This window comes from Spermophilus citellus, assembly GCF_964194105.1.
Source record: "Spermophilus citellus genome assembly, chromosome: 7".
Taxonomy (NCBI): domain Eukaryota; kingdom Metazoa; phylum Chordata; class Mammalia; order Rodentia; family Sciuridae; genus Spermophilus; species Spermophilus citellus.
Window position 1 is genome coordinate 56,178,100 of NC_138188.1, and position 25,949 is coordinate 56,204,048.

Here is a 25,949-nt window from a genome sequence, read left to right on the forward strand (position 1 = left end):
AGAGAGAATTTTTAATATTTATTTTTTAGTTCTCGGCGGACACAACATCTTTGTTGGTATGTGGTGCTGAGGATCGAACCCGGGCCGCACGCATGCCAGACAAGCGCGCTACCGCCTAAGCCACATTCCCAGCCCTTGATTTGTGTTAAGGTTCCAGCAGTTTTACCCATAGTTCCTTTTGCAACATCAATGTAAAGGTTACTAACATGATGAAAAAGGGCAAAAAAAAAAAAAAAAAAAAAGTCTTAAAATTAGTTTGTTTTTTATGCTGAAATTGTCTCAGATCTTTAGGAATGCACAGACCATGCTTTGAGAACCTCTTAAGATGCACTGGGCTTTAATTTTCTTGCAGAGCTCATACACTCACAGAAACTAAACAGAAACAGTTAACAACACTAACAATTTCTTAATTATTAGCCTTTCTGAGACATGAATAGTTTTGTAGTTTTTCTTTCTACATGCCTTAGCATTCTCTAAAAAGTTTTTTATGTAATTCTATATTTCCCTATTTGTTCTTAGTTATTTAAGGTGAATACACAAAAGTAGAAAGTAGAACAAAATACAAAAAGGATTCATGCATTGGATAAGATAATGGATGGACCTGTGAAATCTTTTTTCCAGTTTGAAATTCTATTAACTAAGATCAATTTATTGTGTGTCTCTTTCCCACTAATAATCATATCAGATGGTGGTGTTATTATACTCATAAATATACAAAGCAATTACCATTTGCATAATGGTACGACCTGACTTCCCCCAATTTATTTGTTCATACAGATGCCTTGGTAATAATTTTTTTTTCTTTTGGTTTTTCCCCTAAAATATGAGGGCACAGGATTCACAACAAAAATGTACAAAATAACTTGGTATTTCTGGCCTGGAAAGACACCAAGAGCATATGCAGCTATATATCTTGAAGTCTGTTACACACTGATATAGTATGCTTATAGGTATCAGAAAAATTAGCTGACTGTTAAGGGTCTGAATAATATGACTTTTATAAAATAAAGCCTATAAATTAGTAACAGCTAAAGCTTTGTAAATAATGCTTTTCTATTATTCTAAGCAGTAATCCATTAAATCAACTTTTCCCTAGAATTTCTATGTAGTATGTACATGAAAGATTCACTATATTTATTTAAGCTCATGAGGATTTAAAAATTGCGACCAATGTTAGTACTCTAAATCAGAGAACAATTTTGTGGAATAAATTTAGTTTTTCTATTACTGCTTACTGTTTGTCAAAGTTAAATTTGACTATAACCCTAAACAGTACCCCTATGTAACACATAAAATTTAAATCTGTCTTCAAAACTTAACTTACCTAGCAGCTTGTACTGCACTTAATTGAATTCCTTGGTTATCACTTGAAGCATTCTATAAAAAAAAAAAAAAAAGACAATTTATGATAGAGAGACATAATAATTAATTGTTGAGTCCAGGAAATGCAAAGGGGTGGGGAGAAGCTACTTACCTGAACAATAGCTTCTAGAGAGGTATTTTGCTGGGGAAAAAGTTAAAGAGAACAAATAAAGTTAAAAAGTCACCTTAGAAAGCAATATTTATGTGAAATCTTTCACAAGTTACCAGAATAATAGTAACTTACCACTCTATAATCACCATCTATATCAGAGTCTTCACAGATATCTTCATGTGGTACATTTCTTCTCTTTAAGAGATGTTCATCTCTTTTATTCTTTAAAAAATAAAAATAAAAAAAGAAAGTCAAACAAAGAATTTCTGTTTAAAAAAAAAAAAAAGCCAAACACTTACAAAGGTTAGATTTGCAGGATTCGGCCTACAGAAACATGAAGTGTCTTTTAAAATTCAAATGCAAAAAAATTAAACAACAGTGTGAACCAAACACTTAACTGATACTAATTTAAGTCCCAAATCACAAACATGTATAGTTTTAAGCCAGAACCAAACATATATATTTTTACTTAAAAGTACTAAACCATTTTACACATCATCTGGGAGCATCTTTTTATCACCTAAAAGCAAAGTCAAAGCAAAAATTGGACAATTCAAAATTAGACAAAATCAATAATGCCTTACTAAAATCAAGGGCCACTTGAATTTCACTAAAAATGTTTGAGGCAAATTTACAAATATATCCTCAACTACACAATCTACTTTTAATACTTGAAAATTTGATAAAATTTATAAGTAAAAAGTTTTCTCAAGGCCTATCACCTATTAATTATTAGAATTATTTATATATCTCTATAACTTACACTTTACATAAATTAATAAAAATTACAAAAAAATCTGGTAAGTTGTTATATGTACTTTTGCACAGTGGACAAGTTCTATCTTGCCAATTTCAATAGCTTTTCAAAACTAGTCAAAACTTCCTTTTGTAAAAGAAAAAGAAATGTTGAACATCTAAGATTGAAAAAAAGCTTAACTATATTCAATAAAAAAAATTAGTTACACAATAGGAAATATATTTGCAAAAAATATATACTTAACGACTTCTATATATTCTATATTGCTGCTAGAATTATGCCTGGAAGTTCCAATATTTATCAGACTCACCTTCCTTAATTCAACTACAACTTCATTTCGCTGTCTTCTCATAGTCTACAAAAAAAATAAAATAAAAAAATTTAAAATCACCTCAAATTCCATTACCCAGAGAAAACCACTATTAACATTTTAATGCACAACCTAATCTTTTCTTCTAGTTAAATATGCAAATAATCATATTACTCATCTCATTATCATACTATATAGGTGATTTTCCATCTTTAGTTCACATTTATATTTTATTTAAAATTACTATTATTATTATTATAATACTGGCTATATTATAATTTTAAAAACTGTTACATAAAATTTATTTAAAAAAAGATTGTCATTCTTTCTAATTTAACCATTCTATCACATCCAGTTACCACTCTTATTTTGTAAAAAGTTTTTTTTTTACAATTTTTTAAGTTAACTAATACATGGATACATATTCATTTAATTCTTTCTGATAACGCAAATGTCAAGATATATTAAGTGAAAATACCAAATCACAAAGTGATATTTACATGTCTAACAAATATCTCAAACTTATACCCAAAACTGAATTTTCTGAAACAGACTCTACCACCTCAGCAAATAGCAAGTCCATCCTTCTTTCCACAGATCCTAATCCTTGGAGCCATCCTAAGATTGTTTTTCTTCTCATTGTAAATGTTTACTTATCCAAAGTCGCACCACATATCACTACCTCCTCCTCCACTAATCTGGTCCAACTAACCATTACCCCTCATCAAGATTACTGCAAAAGTCTTCTGACATGTATCCCTCCTTTTCTTACCCTCCATTTTTCTTCCTCCCCAGTCTACTCTTATCATAGCAGCCATAGTAATCTTTACACAGTCTTTTATGTGCTATGGACTCCTTTGGCAGCCTGGTGAAATCAACTGAACATCGTTCAGTGTTTTTAAGTACACAAAAAATTACATGGGATTACTAAGAAAACCAATTATATTGATATAGAGTTATTAAAATATATATTAAAGACAATTTGCTTCTTAATTAGTACATTAAGTGGGATCTAGCAGTGGGTCTAAGAATTTATAATTTCAAAGTAATGATGACCTTAAATGATACTTCAAGATATCTGCAACAATGTGATATGTACTGGCCATGACAAAGTCACAGGTAACTTCAGTACTACTCTGGTTTGTTAACTACATTATGTGAAGAAACCACTGTTTCAATCAGAAGTTTAGTGAAAATACTCCTAAATGCCCAGGCTATCCTGAATTCTACCCATAAATTCCATGGGGAAAAGGATCCAAGAACTCTTATCAAGAACTACTTGAGGGGCTGGGATTGTGGCTCAGCGGTAGAGCACTCGCCCTCACATGCATGAGGCACTGGGTTCGATCCTCAGCACCACATAAAAATAAAGATATTGTGTCCACCTATAACTAAAAAATAAATATTAAAAAAGAGAGAAATACTGGAAAGTCAGACAAATCCTGTCACTCTCCTTTTCAAAACCATTCAATGGCCCTCCACTTTAGAGTAAAAGCTCAATCTTTACAATTGCTGAAGTTGTTGAATCTTCGCATCTCATTCACTTTCCAATTACCACCACTTAGACTTTAGTTTTACCATTCTCAATTCATTTTGCTGTACCCACACCAATTTTGCTATTACTCAAACACACTGGAAACTCTTGCCTCATGACTAATATACTTTGTAGCAATTCCTAAGAAAATGGAGTTTTCTGCATGGATTCAATGTCTTAAACATCCTATTTACTAGCTCTCTGCATTTCGGTTTCCTTGTCTATAAAATGGGAGCGGTAAAAATATCTACTTCATAGGCTTACTGTAAGGCTTAAATAAATATTTGTTAAGTATACAGTTCCTGGCACACAGCAGAATATGTGTTAATTATTATATTATTACTTCCTCAGTCTGAAATGGTACTCCCCACTATCTGAGTACTGAGTCCCTAACCACTGTTTCGAGGTCTTCCCCTTTCTGATCATCCACAAACTTCCATCTGGGTACTCTCTCTCCCTTCTCTGCCTCATTTTTCTTCATACCACTTACTACCTTCTAATATAAAATTCTACTATATACTTTCATTTATACTGGTACCTCTGCCACTATACTACATTTTAAGTTCTATATATATAAGGAATAACAAGAAACAATTATTATCTTAAATGTTATGACTAATCTTACATGTACATAAATTTTTGCCCCAACTTTCTTTTCTTGGGGGGGGGTATAGGGGATTGAACTCAGGGGCACTTGACCACTGAGTCATATCTCCAGCCATATTTTGTATTTTTTTAGAGACAGGGTCTCACTGAATTGCTTAGTGCCTCCTTTTGGTGAGGCTGTCTTTGAACTCACAATCCTCCTGCTTTAGCCTCCTGAGCCATTGGGATTTCAGGCGTGTGCCACTACACCTGGCTCAATTTTTGACCAGACCATTTCATTCTAACTTTGCTTAAGTGAAGTTCTGGAGATCTTCTGAGCTTTGGTACAGATATAGATTTTAAAAACAATGATTCAATTATAAAAACACTAATGAATGAATAATGAAACATGAATAAAAACAATTAGCTAAGCACTGCTATAACAGTTCTTAACAGAATTCAAGATGGCAGATTATAGAAAGGCTGCATTTCCAGTTGCTCCATGGGTTGGTATTCAAACTGAAGAAGTACTGCTTCTCAACAAGGTGGGTGAAAAAGGGAATTCACTGAAATTCAAGATCAAACAGAGACTCTTAAGAGACCCAGAAACTTAGATATGTGAACTAAAGGACAAGAAAGAGCAAAATGAAGCCAAGCTAGTAGTGGCAGCACCAGTGTCATCAGTTTGCTACACAGGGGAACACAGGTGAAGGATAACACAAACTGAGAAATACAATGAAGAAATGTGGCATGGGAAAATCTGTAGAACAGAGAAGCAGTTTCAATTTAGCTGAATGAGTTTCTCAGTGAGCTGGTGTCTGAAAATTGCTTGGTGTTTCTCAATTGGTAAGCAGAGAACTGAGGTGGAGAGGACTTCTAGAGGAGGCAAAAGTTGCAGCTTGCTGCTATGGCAGCACAGGAGATCAGAGCAAACACTGCCATACTGTCCTGGCAAGTGACTGCTGTGTGGCCTAGAGTGTGCCTAGCAGAATGAGATTGAAACAGGCACAGAGAAGATTATACCTAGGGGGGAGACTCAAGTCAGAGATATGGAGGGGAATGCAACTCATTTTTCCTTTGAGTCTCGCACCTCATGTGACCAGCTGAATAGGGTAGAGAAACTAAACAGGTGGACATGATTATACTCAATGATTACACTCTGGGACTGAGTCAGGGAAGGCAACATTTGTGTATGGTGGATTATGAGAGACTTGTGGAGGGTTAACTCCCCCACCCTATGGAAAGAATTCTCGGGAGGCACCTGAGATCCAGACACTCAGTATAGATCTGTACCTGGTTGGCCAAGGGGTGTATGCTGATCTAATCTCTCCAGAACCAATACCATCTGACCAAGTCCCAAAGGTCTGATTAGAGTTAAAATCCAGCCAGAGAATTTCCCACTTAGAACTGTGCAGTAGCTCCACCTTGGGAGTGCATCAATTTGGTCTATCCAGACAAAACGCCCATTGACAGCACTTTCCATTCACTCTACCATATACTGGTGAGAAGGGAAGCTGAGAGCTATTTCAACCAGCTTCAGTTGCAGAATTCTCCAGCTGGCAACCTGGTGAGTAACAAAAAAAGAGGAAGGGTTTAACAACCCCTAGTCCTTGTTCTAAGGAGTACACAGCTTAAGAAGCAACAGAAAGCAGGGCTCTCTGGCACAGGAAAAGAACATACATACATTCCTGTTGAAAGTTTTGACTATATCTGTAGAGACAACTTTTTCATTTTTCATTAAGAGTTTTCTCCTCCCCGCATCCTTTGGTGTTCCTACTGTACTGATTCTAGCATGGATATATATACACATATAGCTATGTGCATTTTTTCATACTTTTAGCATTGTCTTATGTTCTTTGTTTTGTCTTTTGAGGATTGGGGTTTTCTGTTTATTTTGGGTTTCTCATTTATTTCTCTCCTTTCTTCACCACCTAAATTTATTTTTTCTCCTACTACTTTAAAGCCATCACTTGCTACATTTCATCTGCTTTCTCTCTGTTCACATTTTGAACATTCCAAACTCTCTTCTACCTTCCTATCACGTTTTTTCTCTTAAAGAAGTGTATTTTTACCATCTTGAGGAACTATTTGGTTTATATAATTTCTGCCTTCACCATCCACGTAGCTGAGGTTCTTAGTACTTGTGGATGACATAGTTGACAACTGTTGTTTAATGCCAAATCCAGTTCATGACTATTTATTACTGTTGCTGCTGGCAAATGCTTACCATTCCATTCCTGTTTTTGTGGTAACTAGTATTGTAGATGTTGCAGGAGGCATCAGGTATTTGTTCATTACTGTTGTATGTTTACCCCTTTTCTGTGAAGTGCTGGTAATCTATTGGAAAACTTCAAGTTCACGAGTAGAGATTTGCTACTGAGCTATATCCAAAACCCAGCAGAGACAGTATATCTTGCTCTACACATAAACCAACCATGTTCAGACTTCAACAATACTTTAATACGAAAAATAGGGGAGATGAAAACCCCAAATTAATTACCAGGGCCCAAATAGGAACAGTAAGGAGATGGGGACTAAGTCCCCAAGTCTGATTTGTGGGTCCAGGTCTGAGCCACTCCTATAGCAAAAACAGAATTAACACCAAGACTGTGGACACAACACCCTTGAGGAGTGTCAATCTAAGTTGCTCCCATACTCCTTTAGAATACAGAGTGTAAGTGAAGAAGAGCAATCAGAGAGAGTATCTCACATCCCTGCTGCATAAACACAATCACCCCATCTTCAAGGACAACACTCTTGTGAGAACTCCAGAGAAAGTAGAATTCTCAAAGTTTAACCCAATACACACTGAATCAAAATACACTAATCACCACCAAAGAACTATCAAAGAAACTACTACAAAATCCACTGGGAAATATATTGAAAAATTCAGAACAATCTGACATCCTAGAACACTTTGCTAAGGGAAGGATGTGCCCTAAAAAGGTCCACACGATAGAGGTGAAAGAAAAATCCATTCCAATAGGTACACAAAACTCAATACAATGAATATGAAAAACAAAAACAAGGTAGTAACACCTTCTAAGGTTCATAATTCACCAGCAACTGACTCCAAAAATATTAAAGTGGATAAAATATCAGAAAAAAATTCAAAAGGATGATTATAAAAATATCAATAGGGCTGGGGATGTGGCTCAAGTGGTAGCGCACTCGCTTGGTGTGCGTGCGGCCCGGGTTCGATCCTCAGCGCCACATACCAACAAAGATGTTGTGTCCACCGAGAACTAAAAATAAATATTAAAAATTCTCTCTCTCTCTCTCTCTCTCCTCTCTCACTCTCTCTTTAAAAAAAAATCAATAAATTTGAAGCAAACAGAAAAAAATAACTGAATTAATTAAGAAAGTTAGTACAGGATGTGAATCAGGAAATTTAATAAGAAGATAAAGATATTGAAAAAGAACCAAATAGAAATCTTGGAAATGAAAGGAACAACATACTAAAAAGTTCAGTTGAAACTCTCTCCATTAGAACAGGCTATGCACAAGACAAAATATCAGACCTGGAAAACCAAGTGGCCATCCTTGAACATTCAGAATATTAAAGAAAGTAAGTAACCATGACCAGAATATAAAAGAACTCTAGACAAACATTAAGAGACCAAATTTAAGAATCACTGGAATTGAAGAGGGTTGTAAGAAGCAGGCAAAAGGCATAGATAATCTCTTCAGCTAAAATACAGAAAACTTTCCAAACCTTGGAAATGAAATTGATAGCATTCCAAGTCCTGAAAGATAGTAATTGTCAAACAAGATCGCTATATCCAGCAAAGCTATCCTTTAGAATTGAGGAGGAAATAAAAACCTTCCAATAGAAGCAGAAACTATAAAAGAATTACTATAAACTACTATATAAGTACTACCGAAAATACCTAAAGAAATACTATATAAGAGAAATCAACAAATCCCAGAGCTTGCAAATGGACAAATCTCATTTGAAGAGTGCCTAAGCAAATAAGTTGCAGGACCAACTAAATTAGGTCAGCCAACTAAATTAAAAACAAGACCAAACTATATGTTGTTTGCAAGAGACTCATCTTACAGAAAAGATATCCACTGGCTGAAAGTGAAAAGATGGAAATTGACATACCATGCAAATGAAGCCAAACAAGCAAATGAGTAGTTATTCTCATATCTGACAAAACATACTTCAAGCCAAAATTAATCAGAAGAGACCAGAAAAGGTCACTTCATACTGGTAAAGGGAAAATCCAACTAGATATGATACTAAATAATTATGCCCCAAATATCAGTGACCTAATAACATAAAATCGAGACTCCTTGACTTGAAGACTCAGACTCCAGGACAATAATACTAGGTAATTTCAACATACCTCTCTCACTGATAGGTCATCCAGACATCATCTCAGTAAGACTTCAGACATAAAACATTATAAGTCAAATGGGCTTAACAAATATAAAATATTTCATCTAACAACAAATTTCAATTTCTTCTCAACTGCTCATGAAAACTTCTCCAAAAAAGACTGTATTTTAGGGTATAAAGTAACTCTTAGCAAACACAGAAAAGTTTATATATATTCCTTGCATCTTATCTTCTGATCATAATGGATTAAAGTTACTAATCAACATGCAAAAAACCCCCACAGAAACTATGTGTACATGCTGAGATTAAGCAACACACTTTTAAATGATGAATGGATGACAGAAGAAATCAGAAGAGAAAGTAAAAACATTCTTTAAAGCAAACAAAAACAGTGATACAACATACCAGAACCTCTGGAACATTATGAAGGTGGTTCTAAGAGGAAAGCATATAGCTATGAGTGCCTACATAAGAAAAGTCAGAAAGATCCCAAATAAATAACCTCATGATGTATTTCAAGACATTTAGAAAACAAGAACAAATTCTAAAACCAGTAGAGAAATAATTAAGATCAAAGCAAAATTAATGAAACAGAGAATTAAAAAATAAAAAGAAAATCAATGAAACAGTTGGTTCTTTGAAAAGATAAACAAGAATGAGAAACCCTCATCCAAACTAACCAAAAGTCTTCCAACAAAGAAAAGTCCAGGAACAGATACACTCCCAGCTCAACTCTATCAGACCTTTAAAGAACTAATTACAAAGCTCCTCAAATTATTCCATGAAATAGAAAGGGGTGGAACACTTCCAAATTCATTCTATGAAGCCAGTATCACACTCATACCAAAACCAGAGGACCCATCAAGGAAAAAAATCACAGACCAATATCCCTGATGAACGTGGATGCAAGAATACTCTACATTAGCAAGTCATATTTATAACATATCAAGAAGATTATACAACATGACTAAGTTGATTTCATTCCAGGATTATAAGAATGGCTAAACATATCAAATCAATAAAGTAATTCACCACATAAATAGAACCGAGGACAAAAATCACATGATCATCAACAGATTTGAGAAGGCCTTCAACAAAATTCACCCATTTTAGTCAGTCAGCTTTTTCGCTGCTGTGAACAAAAGACCAACAAAAACAATTAGAGGAGAAAAAAGTTTGTTTTGGGGCTCCTGGTTTCAGATGTCTCAGTCCATTAACGGCCAATTTAATTCCTCAGGGACCAAGATGAGGCAGAACATCATGAAGAAGTGTGTGGTAGAGGAAAGCAGCTGGGGACATGACACCAGAAAGCAGGGAGAGTTCCTCACAAGAGAAAAAATACATATCCCAAAGGCGTACTCCCAATGACCCACCTCCTCCAGCCACACTGTAATCTGCCTACAGTTACTACTCAGTTAATCCCTATCAGGAGACTAATTAGATTACAGCTCTTGTAACTCAATCAATTTACCTCTCAACTTTCTTGCACTGTCTCACACATGAGCTTTTGGGGGATAACTAATAGCAAAACCATAACATTCTGCCCCTGGCCTCCAAAAGCTCATGCCCACTTCACAATGAAAAATACATTTAGTCCATTTCCAAAAGTCCCCATAATTTTAATAATTGTTCAAACACTGCCCAAAAGTATAAGTCCAAAGTCTCCTTGAGACTCAAGGCAAACTCAGTGTAAGCTCCTGTAAAAATCAAACACAAGTTACATGTATCTAACATATAAAGATAAATATTTCCAGGGCTGGGGTTATAGCTCAGCAGTACAGTGCTCGCTTCACATGTACAAAAGCCCTGGGTTTGATCCTCAGCACCACATAAAAACAAATAAACAAACAAATAAATAAATAAAGTTATTGTGTACAACTAGAAAAAAAATATTTAAAAAAAAGATAAATATTTCCACTCCATAAGGGAGCAAAAGGGGCATAAAAAGAAGGGATGGGGGGCTGGGATTGTGGCTCAGCGGTAGAGCGCTCGCCTAGTACATGCAGGGCCCTGGGTTCAATCCTCAGCACCACATAAAAATAAATAAGTAAAATAAAGTTATTGTGTCCAACTACAATTAAAATAAATAAATAAATATTTAAAAAAAAATAAGGATGGGATCAAAGCAGGACTGAAATCCAGCTGGGCAAACAAGTGCTGTAGCTCCATGTCCACCATTTGAAGCACTTGGCATTATGACACTCTCTTCCAAAACTCTGCCCCTATGACTTTGCTGGTTTCAGTCCATGTGGCCTCTTTGTTGGTTAGTCTCTGCTTAATTCCTGAAACTTTCTTCAGCAGATGTTCCATGGTACTGGCCTTTCTTAAAGTTGGGGGTTTCCACTGCATCATGGGGTTCCTCCTCACACTCACCACATATTGCTCTATTAAGGGCAGCTTGCAGGGACTCCAACCCTGCTGCACTTTGCTTGGTCTCCCAGGTCTTCCTTTGAAATCTCAGTGTAAGCCTCCATGACCCCTGAACTCTGGCATCACTCATTCCTACAGAACCAGCACCACATGATTTACACCAAAGTCTGTCACCACCTCAAGTAGTAGGCCAAGAATTTCATGGCTACAGCAGGTTCATTGCCAGGGCAGCAGAGCACAGTGAAACAACTTCCTAGGCCCTCTTATTTAAGCAGAGTGCCCCACTAATGTCTTCTCAAAAAATTTTACTTGTCTGCCCTTAAGTCTGAAATGCCCCCAAGTCATCTTTCCTATAGCCTCTTGAGCAAAGTCTCTCATTCCATAGCTCCAGTTTTACTCACATTTTCTGGTCAAACCCCAAGTTTTTCAAATCTTTTTTTTTAATATTTATTTTTTAGTTGTAGTTGGACATAATATTTTTATTCATATGTGGTGCTGAGAATCGAACCCAGGGCCTTGCACGTGCTTGGCGAGTGCTCTACCACTGAGCCACAACCCCAGCCCCCAATTTTTCAAATCTTTCTGCTTTGCTTTCTACTCTTGATCTTCACAATAAACTTGGCTAAAAGCCACTAGCAATATCCATGCCATTGCCTGAATGCTATGCTGCCTAGACATTTCCTACATTGAGATTTCATCTCACTGCAATTAGAATGGCAACCATCAAGAATACAAATATTAAAAATGCTTAGAGAGGATGTGGAGAAAAGGGGAACACTCAACACCGTTGGTGAGATTAGTACAACCACTATGGAAATCAGCATGGAGTTTTCTGAAAAAAAAAATCGAGGAATGCCACTACCATATGACCCAGCTATATAACACTCATTGGTATATACCCTCAAGAATTAAAGTCAGCATACTATATTGTCATACCTATATTTATAGCTGCACAATTCATAATAGCCAAATTATGGAACAAGTATAGCTGTCTGTTAACAAACAAATGGATAAAGAAAACGTGTATAATGATGTCATAAAGAAGAATGGAATTATGTCAACTGAAGAAAACTAGATTAAACTTGAGAGCATTATGTTAAGTGAAATAAGCTAAATTCAGTATATTTTCTCTCATTTGTGGAAGTTAAAGAGAAGAAAAAGGAAAAAGAAATGCATTAGGGGAATCTCATGAAAATCTAAGGGATACTGTTAAGATAAGGAAAGGCACTGGGGGGAGGAAGGGAGGAAAAGGGGATATATGGAGAGTGATATTGACCAAATTAAATTGTTATATCATCTGCATGTATGAATATGTAACAATGAACCCCATTATCTATAAATGTAACACATCAATAAAAGAACGGAAAAAGAGTTTTAACATCCACTAACTTAATCATTATAACCTCAAGAGTTAAGAAGAAATCTTATTTTTTTTAAACAAATAAGCTAGAGAAATTAAAGTACTTGTCCAATGACTGCCAGGATTAGAACCCAAAGCCAACAAAGCCATCCATTAAACCACAGTCTCCCATACATATGAAAGACAGAATAAGCCAATTTGAGAACACAAGTTGCGCATCACTAATCTGAAAATCTGAAATGTTGCAAATATCAGATTTTTTTTTTTTTTTTGGTACTGAGGATTGAACCCAAGGGTGCTTAACCACTGAGTGACACCCGTCATTTTTAAAAAAAATATTTTGTTTTTAGTTGTAGTTCGATAGTTCCACACAATACGTTTTTTAATGTGGTACTAAGGATCGAACCCAACAACCTGCATGTGCTAGGCGAAAGCTCTACTGCTGAGTCACAACCCCAGCCCACCCCTACCATTTTTTTGAAAAATTATTTTTACTTTGAGAGAGAGTCTCACCAAGTTGCTGAGGGTGACTTTGAACTTGGGATCCTCCTGCCTCAGCCTCGTGAGTTGCTGGGATTACAGGCGTGCTCAGGAAAAAAAGCTGAACATTTCTGAGTGTTAACATATGCCCAAAGTGAAAAACTTCACACCATGAAACTGTTTCATACTAAAATTATTAAAAGTAGTACATAAAATTACCTTCAGAGTATGTGTATAAGAGGTATATGAAATATACACGAATTTTGTGTTCAGACTTGGGTCCCATCCTCAGGATATCTCATTATGTATATGCAAATAGTGGAAAATCTGAAAACACTTTGGTCCCAAACACTTCAGATAAGGAATACTCAATTTGTATTAACAGGACAAAGGGACTTTGCATATAACAGAAAAGCAATAAACTAATATTAATTTTAAAAAAAACTATGTCCTACATCTCACACAAAAGATGTATTACTTAAAAAACTGCTTTCAATAAAGTTAATAAAACAGACTTCTGAGGTCCAGAGTTATTTCTAATTTATAAAAAGTTTTGGACTGGGATTATGGCTCAAACCAGCCTCAGCAGATTAGTGAGGTCCTAAGCAACTTAGGGTTCAATCCTCAGCACCACATAAAAACAAATAAAGATATAGTGTCCAACTACAACTAAAGAAAAAAATTTTTTTAAGTTTTTATGGGGCTGGGGTTGTGGCTCAGTGGTAGAGTGCGTGCTTAGCATGTGTGAGGCAATTAGTTTGAGCCTTGGCACCCCATAAAAATAAAATAAAAATGAAAGGCTTAAAACAATTAAACCTTAAAAAAAAGGAAGTTTTTATTAGTAACCCCCTCCATCTAATGTAGCAGGATTGGGGTATAATGAGCTCTAACTTCTTTTCATTAAAGCAAACTATTAAATAAGTCCTTCCACTATAATACATTTTATTAAATTTTGAGATTGATAATTTAGAACTGTCAAACAATTTATAAATCAACTTAATATTAGCAAGAACATAAGATTAAGGCTATTACTACTCATAGAAACTCTTTGCAAAGTAAGAGCGCTAACAATCTTAGCTATAGGGCAAGAAAAGATTATAAACAAACTGATAGAAAACACCCTATGCACTTGGCCTGGCAACATTTACCCACGCTTTTCACTCCAAAAATCCAATCCCTTAGAAGTGGTATTAGAAATTTAGACACTCAAAGTCACAACCCATTATAAAATCAAGGACTTTCATTTCTGAGGGCCTGTGAAAGAGTACGTAAGGTTTCTTTTTCTAAGTTTCCCCTTATCTTAGACATGTTTTGCATATTCCATGAAAATCAGTTTATGTATTCACGATTTACATTGATCCAGTAAGCAGTGCTGTCAATTAGAACCCCCCAAACTACCAAACTGGTCAAAAGCTTATTCATTAGCTGAAGAGCTATGCAAAGGACAGAGTCTATAAAGGGGGAAGGAGAAAAAGATAGGAGGCAGAGGATGGGAAGATGGGAAATTGGTAGGTTGAGGTCTACAGTTTAGGTAGTACAGTTTCTATAAGAATCATAAAAAAAGTCAGTTCAAAATCGCAATGTAAAGCTACTTTGTGACCCTGGTATAGTTGCTCAATGTTTTCCTATTTTACACTTTTCTCACCTTAAATTGTAATGTAATACCAAAAGGATATAGAAATCACTGAGCTTTTAATAGTTAGTTTTGGTAGTAGAGATAATTATTAAACAAGAAACATGTGTGTGTGTGTGTGTGTGTGTGTGTGTGTGTGTGAAAGTCAACAAATGGAGCTGGGCATGGTGGTGCACACTTAAGCAGCTCAGGAGGCTGAGACAGGAGGATCATGAGTTCAAAGTGAGCCTCAGCAGATTAGTGAGGCCCTAACCAACTTAGAGACTCTGTCTCTAAATAAAATATAAAAATGGGCTGGGGATATGGCTCAGGTGTGCCCGTGGATTCAATACCTAATACCAAAAACAAACAAACACCACCAACAAAAAAACTCAACAAATGGAAAAAAATATTAGGAAACATTATTGAGGAAGGGCTGGGGATGTACCTCAGTGGTAAAAAGCGCTTGCTTACTATGTGTGAGGCGCTGGTTTGCTGGATTCCCAGAAAAGACAGACAAAGAAACAATAGGAGATGAAGTGAAATACAATTAAATAAAGTCAATACAAATCAAGCTTTAACATGATTGCTGAAGGAATCTAATTTCTCTGCTGATGTGGTATATTCCCAGATGAGAAAAATATTTTTTCCAGTTTATAAAACAATGTTAAAAGGAAGTTTAAAAAATCAAGAGAGACTAAGGAACATTTACTTCCCTTCTATTTTATAAGAACATAATACATTTAAATTCATGTTTTTCTTATGGAAACATTTAAACAAAGAGCATTACAGGATTCTGCTGCTAGGAAGAACAGAAATAATTTAAACTACTTAATTTTATTTATAGAGAAAGAAACAAAGTCCCAGTGACTACCACAAGAATACCAAGGCTCAGATATTCTGGACCCAGTCCAAGTGTTCTTTCTACCACACCACATATTATTTTTTCATTGAAGGTGTCTACCTGTTGCATACCTCTTCAAATAAACTACTTTTCTGTCCCCCCTCGGTGTTCAATAATATTAATATTTTGCTGGGTGTGGGTGGCACACACCTGTAATCCCAGCAACTTGGGAGGTTGAGGCAACAGGATCACTAGTTCAAAGCCAGCTTCAGCAGAATAGTGAGGCACTTAGCAACTCAGCAAGACCCTGTCTCTAAATAAAATATAAAAAAGGGCTGGGGATGTGGCTAAGTAGTTAATCACCGCTGGGTTCAATCCCTGGTACCCCCCGGCCCCCACCACAATTAACCAATTAATTTTTCTTTGTGAGTTCAGAGTCAAAGTTTTCAAATTTAACAGGAAAATCTTCATAAAAAAGGATTTTTTTTTTTTAAAAAGGAAGGTTTATTGCTTTGCTAGCAACAGAGTAACAAAGGGGAATCCTTGTCCCAGAGGCTGTGATTCTGCCCATCAGCAGGAATACTTCTTTTAAAATTATTTTTACTTGTAGATGGACATAATATCTTTATTTTGTTTGTTTACTAATATTTGTTGTTTTTTTTTTTTTAAATGTGGTGCTGGGGATCAAACCCAGTGCCTCATGCGTGCTAGGCAAGTGCTCTCCCACTGAGCCACAACCCCAGCCTATAAAAAGGAAAATTAATGAATTATTTTGCTAAAGCAGTATAATGGAATTGCCATTACTAAGATAGGGCAGACTGATTAGCAGGTTTGGTGAGTAATACCACTTTTCCAACATGCTAAGTTCAAGATGCTTATTATAATATATCAAAATGAAATGGTAAGGAGTCAAATGAGCCTGCAGTTCAAGAAAGGCTGGGTCTAAAATTATCAATTCAGAAAGCTATCAATTTAGAAATAATATTTAATAGAGTGAGCACAACCCTAGGCATCACACAATAAGAAACAATGAACAGTCATTGACATTGAAAATCATCAGGAATCTATGGAAATCTGGAACTAAGTAACAATTGATGAACCTATATTTACATATCATTACCCAAAGTGACAGCATACATTAAGAAATCACTTCTGGTATACATTCTGTTTTTTAAAATATTTTTTTTAGTTGTTGATGGACCTTTATTTTATTCATTCATTTATATGTGGTGCTGAGAATTGAACCCAGTGCCTCACACATGCCAGGCAAGCGCTCTACCACTGAGCCACAACCCCAGGCCATTCTGTTGGTTTTTATAAATGTGTAATGATACAACTGCTATTATAGTGTCAAGAGTACTTTCACTGTCCTAAGAATCCCATGTGTTCTGCCCCAATGCAGACCCTTCGTAACCAATGACTGTAAATTTTAACGGTTTTTCCTTTTCCAGATCATCATATAGCTGGAATTGTGTAGCATGTAGCCTTTTTGGATTGACTTCTTTTATTTAGTGACATACAGTGAAGGTTCCTCCATATCTTTTAACATGGCTCAGTAGCTCATTTCTTCCTAGTGCTGGATAATATTCCATTGTCGGGATGTATCATAGTTTACTTATCCATTCTCCTACTGAAGGACACATCTTGGGAGCTTCCAAGTTTTGGTGATTTTAAACAAAGTTACCATGTGAAAACGTAAGTTTTCAACTTGTCTGGGTTACTACCAAGGTGTACAACTGCTGGATTATATGGTAAGAGTACACTCAGTTTTGTAAGAAAACTGCCACAGTGTCTTCTCAAGTGGCCCTTTTCATTTTGTCTAAGATACCAGCAATGAATGAGAATTCCTAATTTTCACCAGCATTTGAAGTTATCAGGGTTTTGTTAACTGTAAAATAAAACGTAACATAAAATGTATTATCTTTGCATTTTAAAAAATTGTAGTAAAAAACACAAAACATAAAACTTTACTATCTTAATAATTTTCAAGTATATAGTTCAGTAGTATTAAGTTCACATTATTGTGCATCCAATCTCCAAAACACTTTTCATTTGGAAAAACTGAAACCATATACCTAAGCAACTACTCCCTACTTCTCCATTTCCCCAACCGCTGGCAACCATGATTCTATTCTTTCTTTCTATGCATTTGGCTATTCTAAATATCTAAGGGGAATCATAATATTATCTTTTTAAAAATACATAATGACACACACACAGAGTTGTATCCATTTACCCTTTAAAGGACACTTGGATTGCTTCCATCTTTTGAATGTTGTAAATAATGCTGCTATAAACACAGGGTACAAATATCTCTTTGAGTTCCTGCTTTCAATTCATTTGAGTAGATACCTGGAAGTGAAATTGCTGGAACATGTAATCCTATCTTTAGTTTCTTTTGGAAGTATAAACACAGGGCCTTGCCCATGCTAGGCAAGTGCTTTACCACTGAACTACACTTCCAACCCTTCTTAAAATTCAGAGACAGGTTCCTGCTAACTGACCCAGGCTGGCTTCAAACTGGCAATCCTCCTTCCTCAGCATCCCAAATATCTGGGATTACCTATATGTGCAACCACACCCAGTTCTGCTTGTAACTTTCTGAGTGACTGTTTTCTATAGTAGATACACCATTTACTTTAGCACTTATAATGTACAAGGTTTCCAATATCTTTTTTTTAAGTTGTAAGTGGACACTTATTTTTACGTGGTGCTGAGGATCATACTCTGTGTCTCACCTGCACTGGGTGAGCACTCTACCATTAAGCACAACCCCAGGTCCAATTTCTCTATCTTCACCAACACCATTTTTTTAAAGAGAGAGAGGAAGAGAGGGGGGGGGAGGGGGGGGAGGGGGGGAGAGAGGGAGAGGGAGAGAGAGAGAGAGAGAGAGAGAGAGAGAGAGAGAGAGAGAATTTTTAATATTTTTTAGTTCTCGGCGGACACAACATCTTTGTTGGTATGTGGTGCTGAGGATCAAACCCGGGCCGCACGCATGCCAGGCGAGCGCGCTACTGCTTGAGCCACACCTCCAGCACCCCCCCTTTTTTTAAAACAGTGGTTTTCTAATGGGCCAGAGGTCATACCTCATTGAATCTCCCAAATGATGTCAAACATCTTTTTCATGTGCTTGTTGGTTATTTGTATATCTTCTTTGGAGAAATATCACAAATCCTTTGCCTATTTTAAAATAAGGCTGGGTTTTACTGTTATTGAGTTTAAGCAGTTCTTACCTATTTTGGATAATAACCCCTGATCGGATAGATACATCATTTGCCTATGTTTTCTCCCATACCACAGGACGCCTTTTCATTCTCTTGATTATTTGCCTTTTATTTTGATGTAGTACCACTTGTCTATTTCTATTTTAAGAGCTTTTTGTTTCTGAGATATGGCCTATGTTGCCCAGACTGTTTTATTATTTGTAGGTGCCAAATGATCCTCCTACCCTAGCCTTCTAAGCAACAGACTATAAGCACATACCATTGTATCCAGCTAATAGTTTTGTTTTGCTATAAAATGTTTGCTTTTTCAGAGTCCCATGAATGGGATGAGGGCCTGGTAAGAGAACTCAGCAAACTCCCTGGCCTTCTACCCTGTGAGCAAACAATGAAAATAAAATCATCCATGATTTAGGAAGAGGGCCTTCACCAGAAACTCAACCTGTGCCTTTATTTTGGACTTTCCAGCCTCCAGATCTGTGAGAAATAAATTTCTGTTATATATAAGCACCCTAAGGGGGAAAAAATGTTTGTTATCGTATATCCAAGAAATCGTTGCCAAGACCAATGAAAACTCTCCCTATGTTTTCTAGTTTCAGATCTTACGTCTAAGAGTAAATTTCTGTATCTGATGTGAGGGTCCAAGTTTATTCTTTTGCATTCAAATTTTTTTCATAACGTTTGTTGAAAAGACGAATGTATAGTCCAAAGTGTACTTTTCCACAACATGTAGTCTTACATCTTGGTTAAAGATCATTTTACTATCTATGTGAAAAGTTTATTTCTAGGTTCTCTATTCTGTTTCACAGGTTTATACATATGTCTTTGTGTAAATACCATACTATTTTGATTACTTTAGCTTTGTAATATTTTGTAGTCCAGATGTATGACACCTCTAGCCTTGTTCTTATTTCTCAAGGCTGTTTTGCCTATGTGGAGTCCTTTGTGGTACCTTATGAATTTTAGGATCACATTTCTATTTCCGTTAAAAAAGAGTAAATGTCAGTATGCTTCGATAGGGATTGTACTGAATCTGTAGGTTGCTTTGGGAAATATGAGCATTTTAATAATATTAAGTCTTCCAATCCATGAGCACTGTCATTTTTTATTTCTTTCTGCAATGTTTTAGTTTTCAGTGTATAAATCTTTTACCTTTTTGGTTAAGTTTATTCCTAAATATTTTATTCTTTTTGATGCTATTATAAAGGTGATTGTTTTAAATTTTCTTTTTAGATTGAATCTTGTTAGCAACAAAAATACAACTTCCATTTTTACTGATGCATTATTAATTACACAAAATTGCATTCAATATACCATATTTGCACACGTACATAACAATCTGATTAATCTCATTTTCCTCTACCATCCCTCTCATTTCATCCTTCCTCCCCTACAATTAGCTTTTGTACGCTGTTTTGTGTACTGAAACTTTGCTGATTTTTTATTAATACTAATAGGTTTTATTGTGTGCATGGAATCTTTAGGATTTTCTAATATCATGTCACCTGTGAACAAAGGTAAATTTTATTTCTATTTTTTTCTCGTTTAATTCTCTAGCTAGGACTTCCAATACTATGTTGATAGAAGTAGTGAGAGTGGGCATTCTTGCCTTGTTTCTGATCAAGGAAGCTATCAGCAGGGCATGGTGGTGCAACCTTGATCTCAAGTAGCAACTTAGATAGGCCCTAAACAACTGGGCAAGACCCTGTCTCAAAATAAAAAAATAAAAGGGCTGGAGATATTACTCAGTTGTTAAGCACTCTGGGTTCAATTCCCAGTACCAAAAAAAAAAAAAAAAAGCTGTCAATTTTCCATCACTGAATTATGATGGCCTATTTTTCACATATGTCCTTTATTATGTTGAGGAAATTCTTTTACCAATTTGTTGAATGTTTTTATCATGAAAGGGTTCTGAACTGCCTAAGGCTCTTTTTACATCAAGGGATATCATCATGTACATCTTGTCTTTCATTCTGTGTGTACTACATTGATTGATTTTCATCTGTTAAATAATCCTTGAACCCTAGAGATAAATCCTACTTGGTCAGAGTGGATGATCCTTCTAAAGGGCTGTGCAAGTCAGTGTGTTAGTGTTTTCTTGAGGAGTTCTATATGTATATTCATCATGGATAGTGGTCTGTGATTTTCTTATAGTGTCTTTTTCTGGCTTTGATAGTCTCATAACTTTGGAGTAGTCTCTTCTCTTGAAGTTTGAGTAAGACTGGTATCAGTTTTTCAAGAATTCTCAAATATTTGATAGAATTTACCAGTGATACTATCTAGTCCTAAGTTGTCTTCATTGGGAGATTTTTAACTACTGACACATTCTTCCTACTAGTTAAAAATCTACTCAATTAAAATTTTTTTTTTTTAGTTGTAGATGAACACAATATCTTTGTTTTATTTATTTTTTTATGTGGTGCTGAGGATTGAACCCAGTGCCTCACGCATGTGAGGCAAGCGCTCAACCACTGAGCTACAACCTCGGCCAATTTTTATTTCTTTATAATCTAGGGGATGGGGATATGGCTTAGTTGGTAGAGTGCTTGCCTCGCATGCACAAGGCCCTGGGTTCAATCTCCAGTAACACACACACACACACACACACACACACACACACACACACACAGAGATTCTTCAACATGATTTAATCTAAACAAATTGTGTATTTTAGGAATTATCCACTTCATCTAATTTATCTACTTTGTTGGCAATACAAACCATACATATCCTATTAAAATACACTTTCTTTCTTAAAATACAAAAACAAAACCTGACAAGTAAAATCACTATTTACAGGAAAAAATACCAAAATATAAATACATAAAATAATTACTCTAAGAATTCAATAAAGGAGTGATCAATATGAATTGTTATGATCAGTACAAATTTAAATAAGGCCTAGAGCCTTAACTTCAACCAGAAAGCATAAATAAGTAATGGAAAGGAAAAGGGAAAACTAGAAGGTATATCTAGTAGAGACCCAACAAAAGTTAAGTGGAAGGATGGTCAGAGATAAAGTTACATGGCTCAAGAGAGTTATAAACGAAAAATATTTAATTTATATTTAGTGTTCATAATTTTATATATCATATATTTAAATATCTCCTAAATAGAACTGAGAATTTGAAATTCCTAGTCTATAAAGAAAATCTGACAGCCACTTAAGAGACAACCAGTGAAGGTACCTCGCGTGAAAATGAAAATAGCAATGGTGTTCTGGGAAGTTTACTTAAGTATCTACATTTTAGTGGTCCTCATCTAAGGTGATTTTGCCTCTTGGAGGACATACGGCAAGTTTTGAAGACCATTTTGTTTGTTGTAACAGAGAGGGGAAGTATGTGCTACTGGCCTCTAGTAGGTAAAAGGCCATGAACACTGTCAAACATCCTACAAAGTACAACCCAGCCCCTCCACCAACAAATTATCATTGCTGTGTTCTAATGATAATTATTTATTTATTCTCACGAGAACCCAATTTAGTTCAACTATCTGTGGAAAAATATATACAAGAAGCAGAAACATTCCAAACGATTAATAATAGTGAGAATATTATTTTTTTTACTTTTCTAAAAAAATTTAAATTATCATACATTACTAAAAATAAAGAGAAAAATGAACTTGACTTAAAATTTCTCATTTAACTACCAATTCTGAGCAGAATACTCATGTTCTTCATCTTCTCTTTTAAAAACAAATTTATTTAATTCCCTCAAATATTTACTTAAATGCCAATTATATGCCAGGCATGGTGATGTGCACCTATAGTACTAAGTACTTAGGAAGCTGAAGCAGAATTGCTTAAGCCCAGGAGTTTGAGGCTAGCCTGGGCAACATAAATAACATAGTAAGACCCCCATCTCGAAAAAAAGTAGTGTACAAAATAGAAAAGGTCCACAGTCTTCAGGAAGCTTATAGTCTGATGGGAGAAACATTAAACAAGTGTGTCGTTTTTGTTCCCCCTTATAGTACTGGGAATTGAGGGACTGAACCAAAGGTGCTTTACCACCGAACTACACCTCCAATCCTTTTCATTATTTCTTTTGAGAAAGTATCTCACCAAGTTGCCAAGTCTGGCCTTTGAACTCAGACCCCTGAGTTGTTGGGATTACAGGTATGCACCACAGCACCCTGTACATAAATTATCCTTACTGGAAAAGCCAGGTGGGCTTAACTTTCAGTTAGCTTGTTTAGGGACAGCATCTATGAGTAAATGACACTGAAGCAGTGATCCAGGGGATGAGAAATAATCATGCATGCAAACAAAAGGGGATAGGGATGACCAGAATTCTGGCAGAATATATGAATGGCCTGAAGGAGTGAGCCATTGATTCGTAATAGTTAAGAGGAAATGTAAGATAACAGTATAGTAATTAAGGAAGACCGTAAAGTCAAAGACGAGGGAGAAGTAGACAAGGACCAAATTTGGCAAGACCTTGGAGGTTTAAGGAGTTTAGAAGCTAATGTGCTGGGAAGCTACAGAAGCAGAGGAGGGGCAAGATTTTACTTCTGTTTTTGATGGTGCTGGGAATTGAAATCAGGGCCTTGCACATGATAAGCAAGTGCTCTACCACTGAGCTACATCCCCAACCCTGATTTACTTTATTTTTAGAAGAACCACACTGGTTATTTATGAATTAGAAAACAGCAATAGCAGAAACAAGGCAACCGTTTTGGCTATGAGACAAGGATTTGCTCCAGATTATAGCTATGAGAAGAAAGTTAACAGAAAAGAACTAATGAAAATGACATTAACTAAATAATGCCATACTTAAAAGCTTGTCTAAAACAAGCAAAAAAACAAAAAACAAACAAAAAAACCCCTGCTCTTTCTAGGGGATGCTCTAAAGAAGCAAAGCATATTGCCTACTACGTTGACACCCTTCTCCACACCACAGCTGACTGGGGCTGGAACACAGGAAAGCACCTGACCTGAAAAATAAAACTTCATAGCTGACTTGGTGTCCACAGGCAATATAGTGAGGGAAAAATTCCATATGTTCTCACAAAGCCAATCCTATCAGAAATATTTAGTATAATTTGAGAACTGACCCCTTAACTTTCCTAACAACCTACACTACTTGAACAAGTCTGAATAAAGGTACGTTTCTTGTATTACTAAAAGACTAATTCACCTACTAATGAAAACAATGGGCAAAGCCTTCTGTTGTTACCTTTTCACTCATAAACACGTAAAAAGTTTACTGGAGAAAAATCCTTTGCATGTAAAATGTAATAATCAATTTTCCTGGTCACATTTAACGACATGACAGGACTCACACTGTGGAATAACTTTTTTTCTTTTTGTACTGGGGATTTAGCCCTGGGGATGCTCTACCACCGAGCCATATCCTTAATCCTTTTTTTAGAAAATTTGTATTTGTTGATGCACCTTCCTTCCTTCCTTCATTCATTAATGTGGTGCTGAGGATCAAACTTAGTGCCTCACACATGCTGGGCAAGTGCTCTGCCACTGAGCTACAACCCCATCCCCACTCCAGTCCTTTTTATTTTTTATTTTGAGACAGGGACTTGCTGAGTTGCTTAGGGCCTTACTAAGTTGTTGAAGCTGTTCTCAAACTTGTGATCCTTCGCCTCAGCCTCCTGAGTTGCTGGGATTACAGGTATATACTACCATGTCCAACTGAATAACTCTTTTAAAAATGTGGAAAAAAAAAGGCAAATAACTGTTTTCCCCTGAATGTGTGATGTTTCATTTTTCTTCTCATATGTGAAAGTACTTATGGAGAGAAACCCTTTGAATGTTGAAACATGTGGGAAGCCTTACAGTATTCCCAGTTCCTTCTAAGGACTGGGAAGATTCATGCCAAAAAACCCCACAAAAACCTATGCAAGTAAATGTAAAGGCTTCAGATGGTCAAGTTTTGTTCAGTGGTATGAAAGGACTAATACAGTAGAAAAAACCCTGTGAATAAGCAATGTGGGGAAGTATTCAACTTTCACAGTTTCCTTTAAAGACACAAAAGGATTCACATTAGGGAAAAAACCCTTTTGCCCTTTAAGAAAGGTGGTAACACTTTCAACTTTCCAGTTCTCTTTGAATAGCATGAAGAACTCACAATGGAGAAGACCCTTGTCTATGGAAATGTGGTGATGCCTTCAGTTGTTCAGATCCATTCAGACTTACGTGAAAATTTTTTTTTTTTTTTTTTTGCATCAGGGATTAAACCCAAAGATGCTTAACCACTGATCTACATCCCATCCCTTTTTAAATTTTTAAAAAATTTGAGACACGGTCTCACTGAATTACTTAGGGCCTAAAGTTGCTGAGGCTGGCTTTGAACTTGTGATCCTTATGCCTCAGTCTTCTGAGCCACTGGAATTACAGTCGCACACTTCCTTCAGCTAGTGACCTCTTTCTTGGCAAAAGCACCCAAGGTGTCTAAGAAGGGTCATAAAAATGTACTCTGGGTTGGGCACGAGCATTACATCAGCGTGAAGATATGAAAGCAACATGCTTTTCTGGTAAATCTCTCTTTGTATATCGTTAGATTCAATTTTCTTATATTTAAGTTTTTTGCATCTGTATAATATTGTACATATTGTGCATGTATGTGTGTGTAAAATCTAGTATATAGTATGTTTGTACATATAAGTATATATTACATAGAATATAATATTTGTAGTTAAAACTTATTAACATTTTTTACAACATTTTCTTTTAATTCTTTTAGAGTTTCCATCTTTCTACTTCCCTTAAATACATTTTCTTAAATGTTGTCCATTTTTTCCACTAAAGGCCTTAGCAAATACATCATATAAAAAACAAATAAAAAAGACTAATTCAAAACAAATATCTGCTAAGATAGAACTTTAATTTTATAGATGCAGAAAATGAAACTGAAAAGAATATTAAACTTTCCTCATGGCATATAGCTAATGAGATACAAGTCTAGGTCATCCAATTCTTAGGAAAAAAAAAAAATCAAGCTTTTCCACAAATCTCAAGGTAAGAGTTATCAGACACAAAATATTTAGGATTTCCTTTCTCTTCAGACTTAGAGAATATAATTTAAGTTAAGGAATAAAAAGATAA

The 25,949-nt window shown here is 35.7% G+C and overlaps 1 protein-coding gene across 2 annotated transcripts in view; it reads right to left on the reverse strand.

Moving 5' to 3' along the window:
- KPNA4 (karyopherin subunit alpha 4) overlaps nucleotides 1-25,949 on the reverse strand; it is a 67,756-nt gene that overhangs the window by 28,531 nt on the left and 13,276 nt on the right. For both annotated transcript variants that reach the window (XM_081302468.1, XM_081302467.1), the window contains 4 exons: nucleotides 2,542-2,586; nucleotides 1,607-1,696; nucleotides 1,475-1,504; nucleotides 1,325-1,377 (listed from right to left, as the gene is read on the reverse strand). In XM_081302468.1, coding sequence (XP_081158594.1) covers nucleotides 1,325-1,377; nucleotides 1,475-1,504; nucleotides 1,607-1,696; nucleotides 2,542-2,583 — 215 coding nt within the window. In that variant the 5' untranslated portion in view covers nucleotides 2,584-2,586. The remainder of the gene's footprint in view (nucleotides 1-1,324; nucleotides 1,378-1,474; nucleotides 1,505-1,606; nucleotides 1,697-2,541; nucleotides 2,587-25,949) is intronic.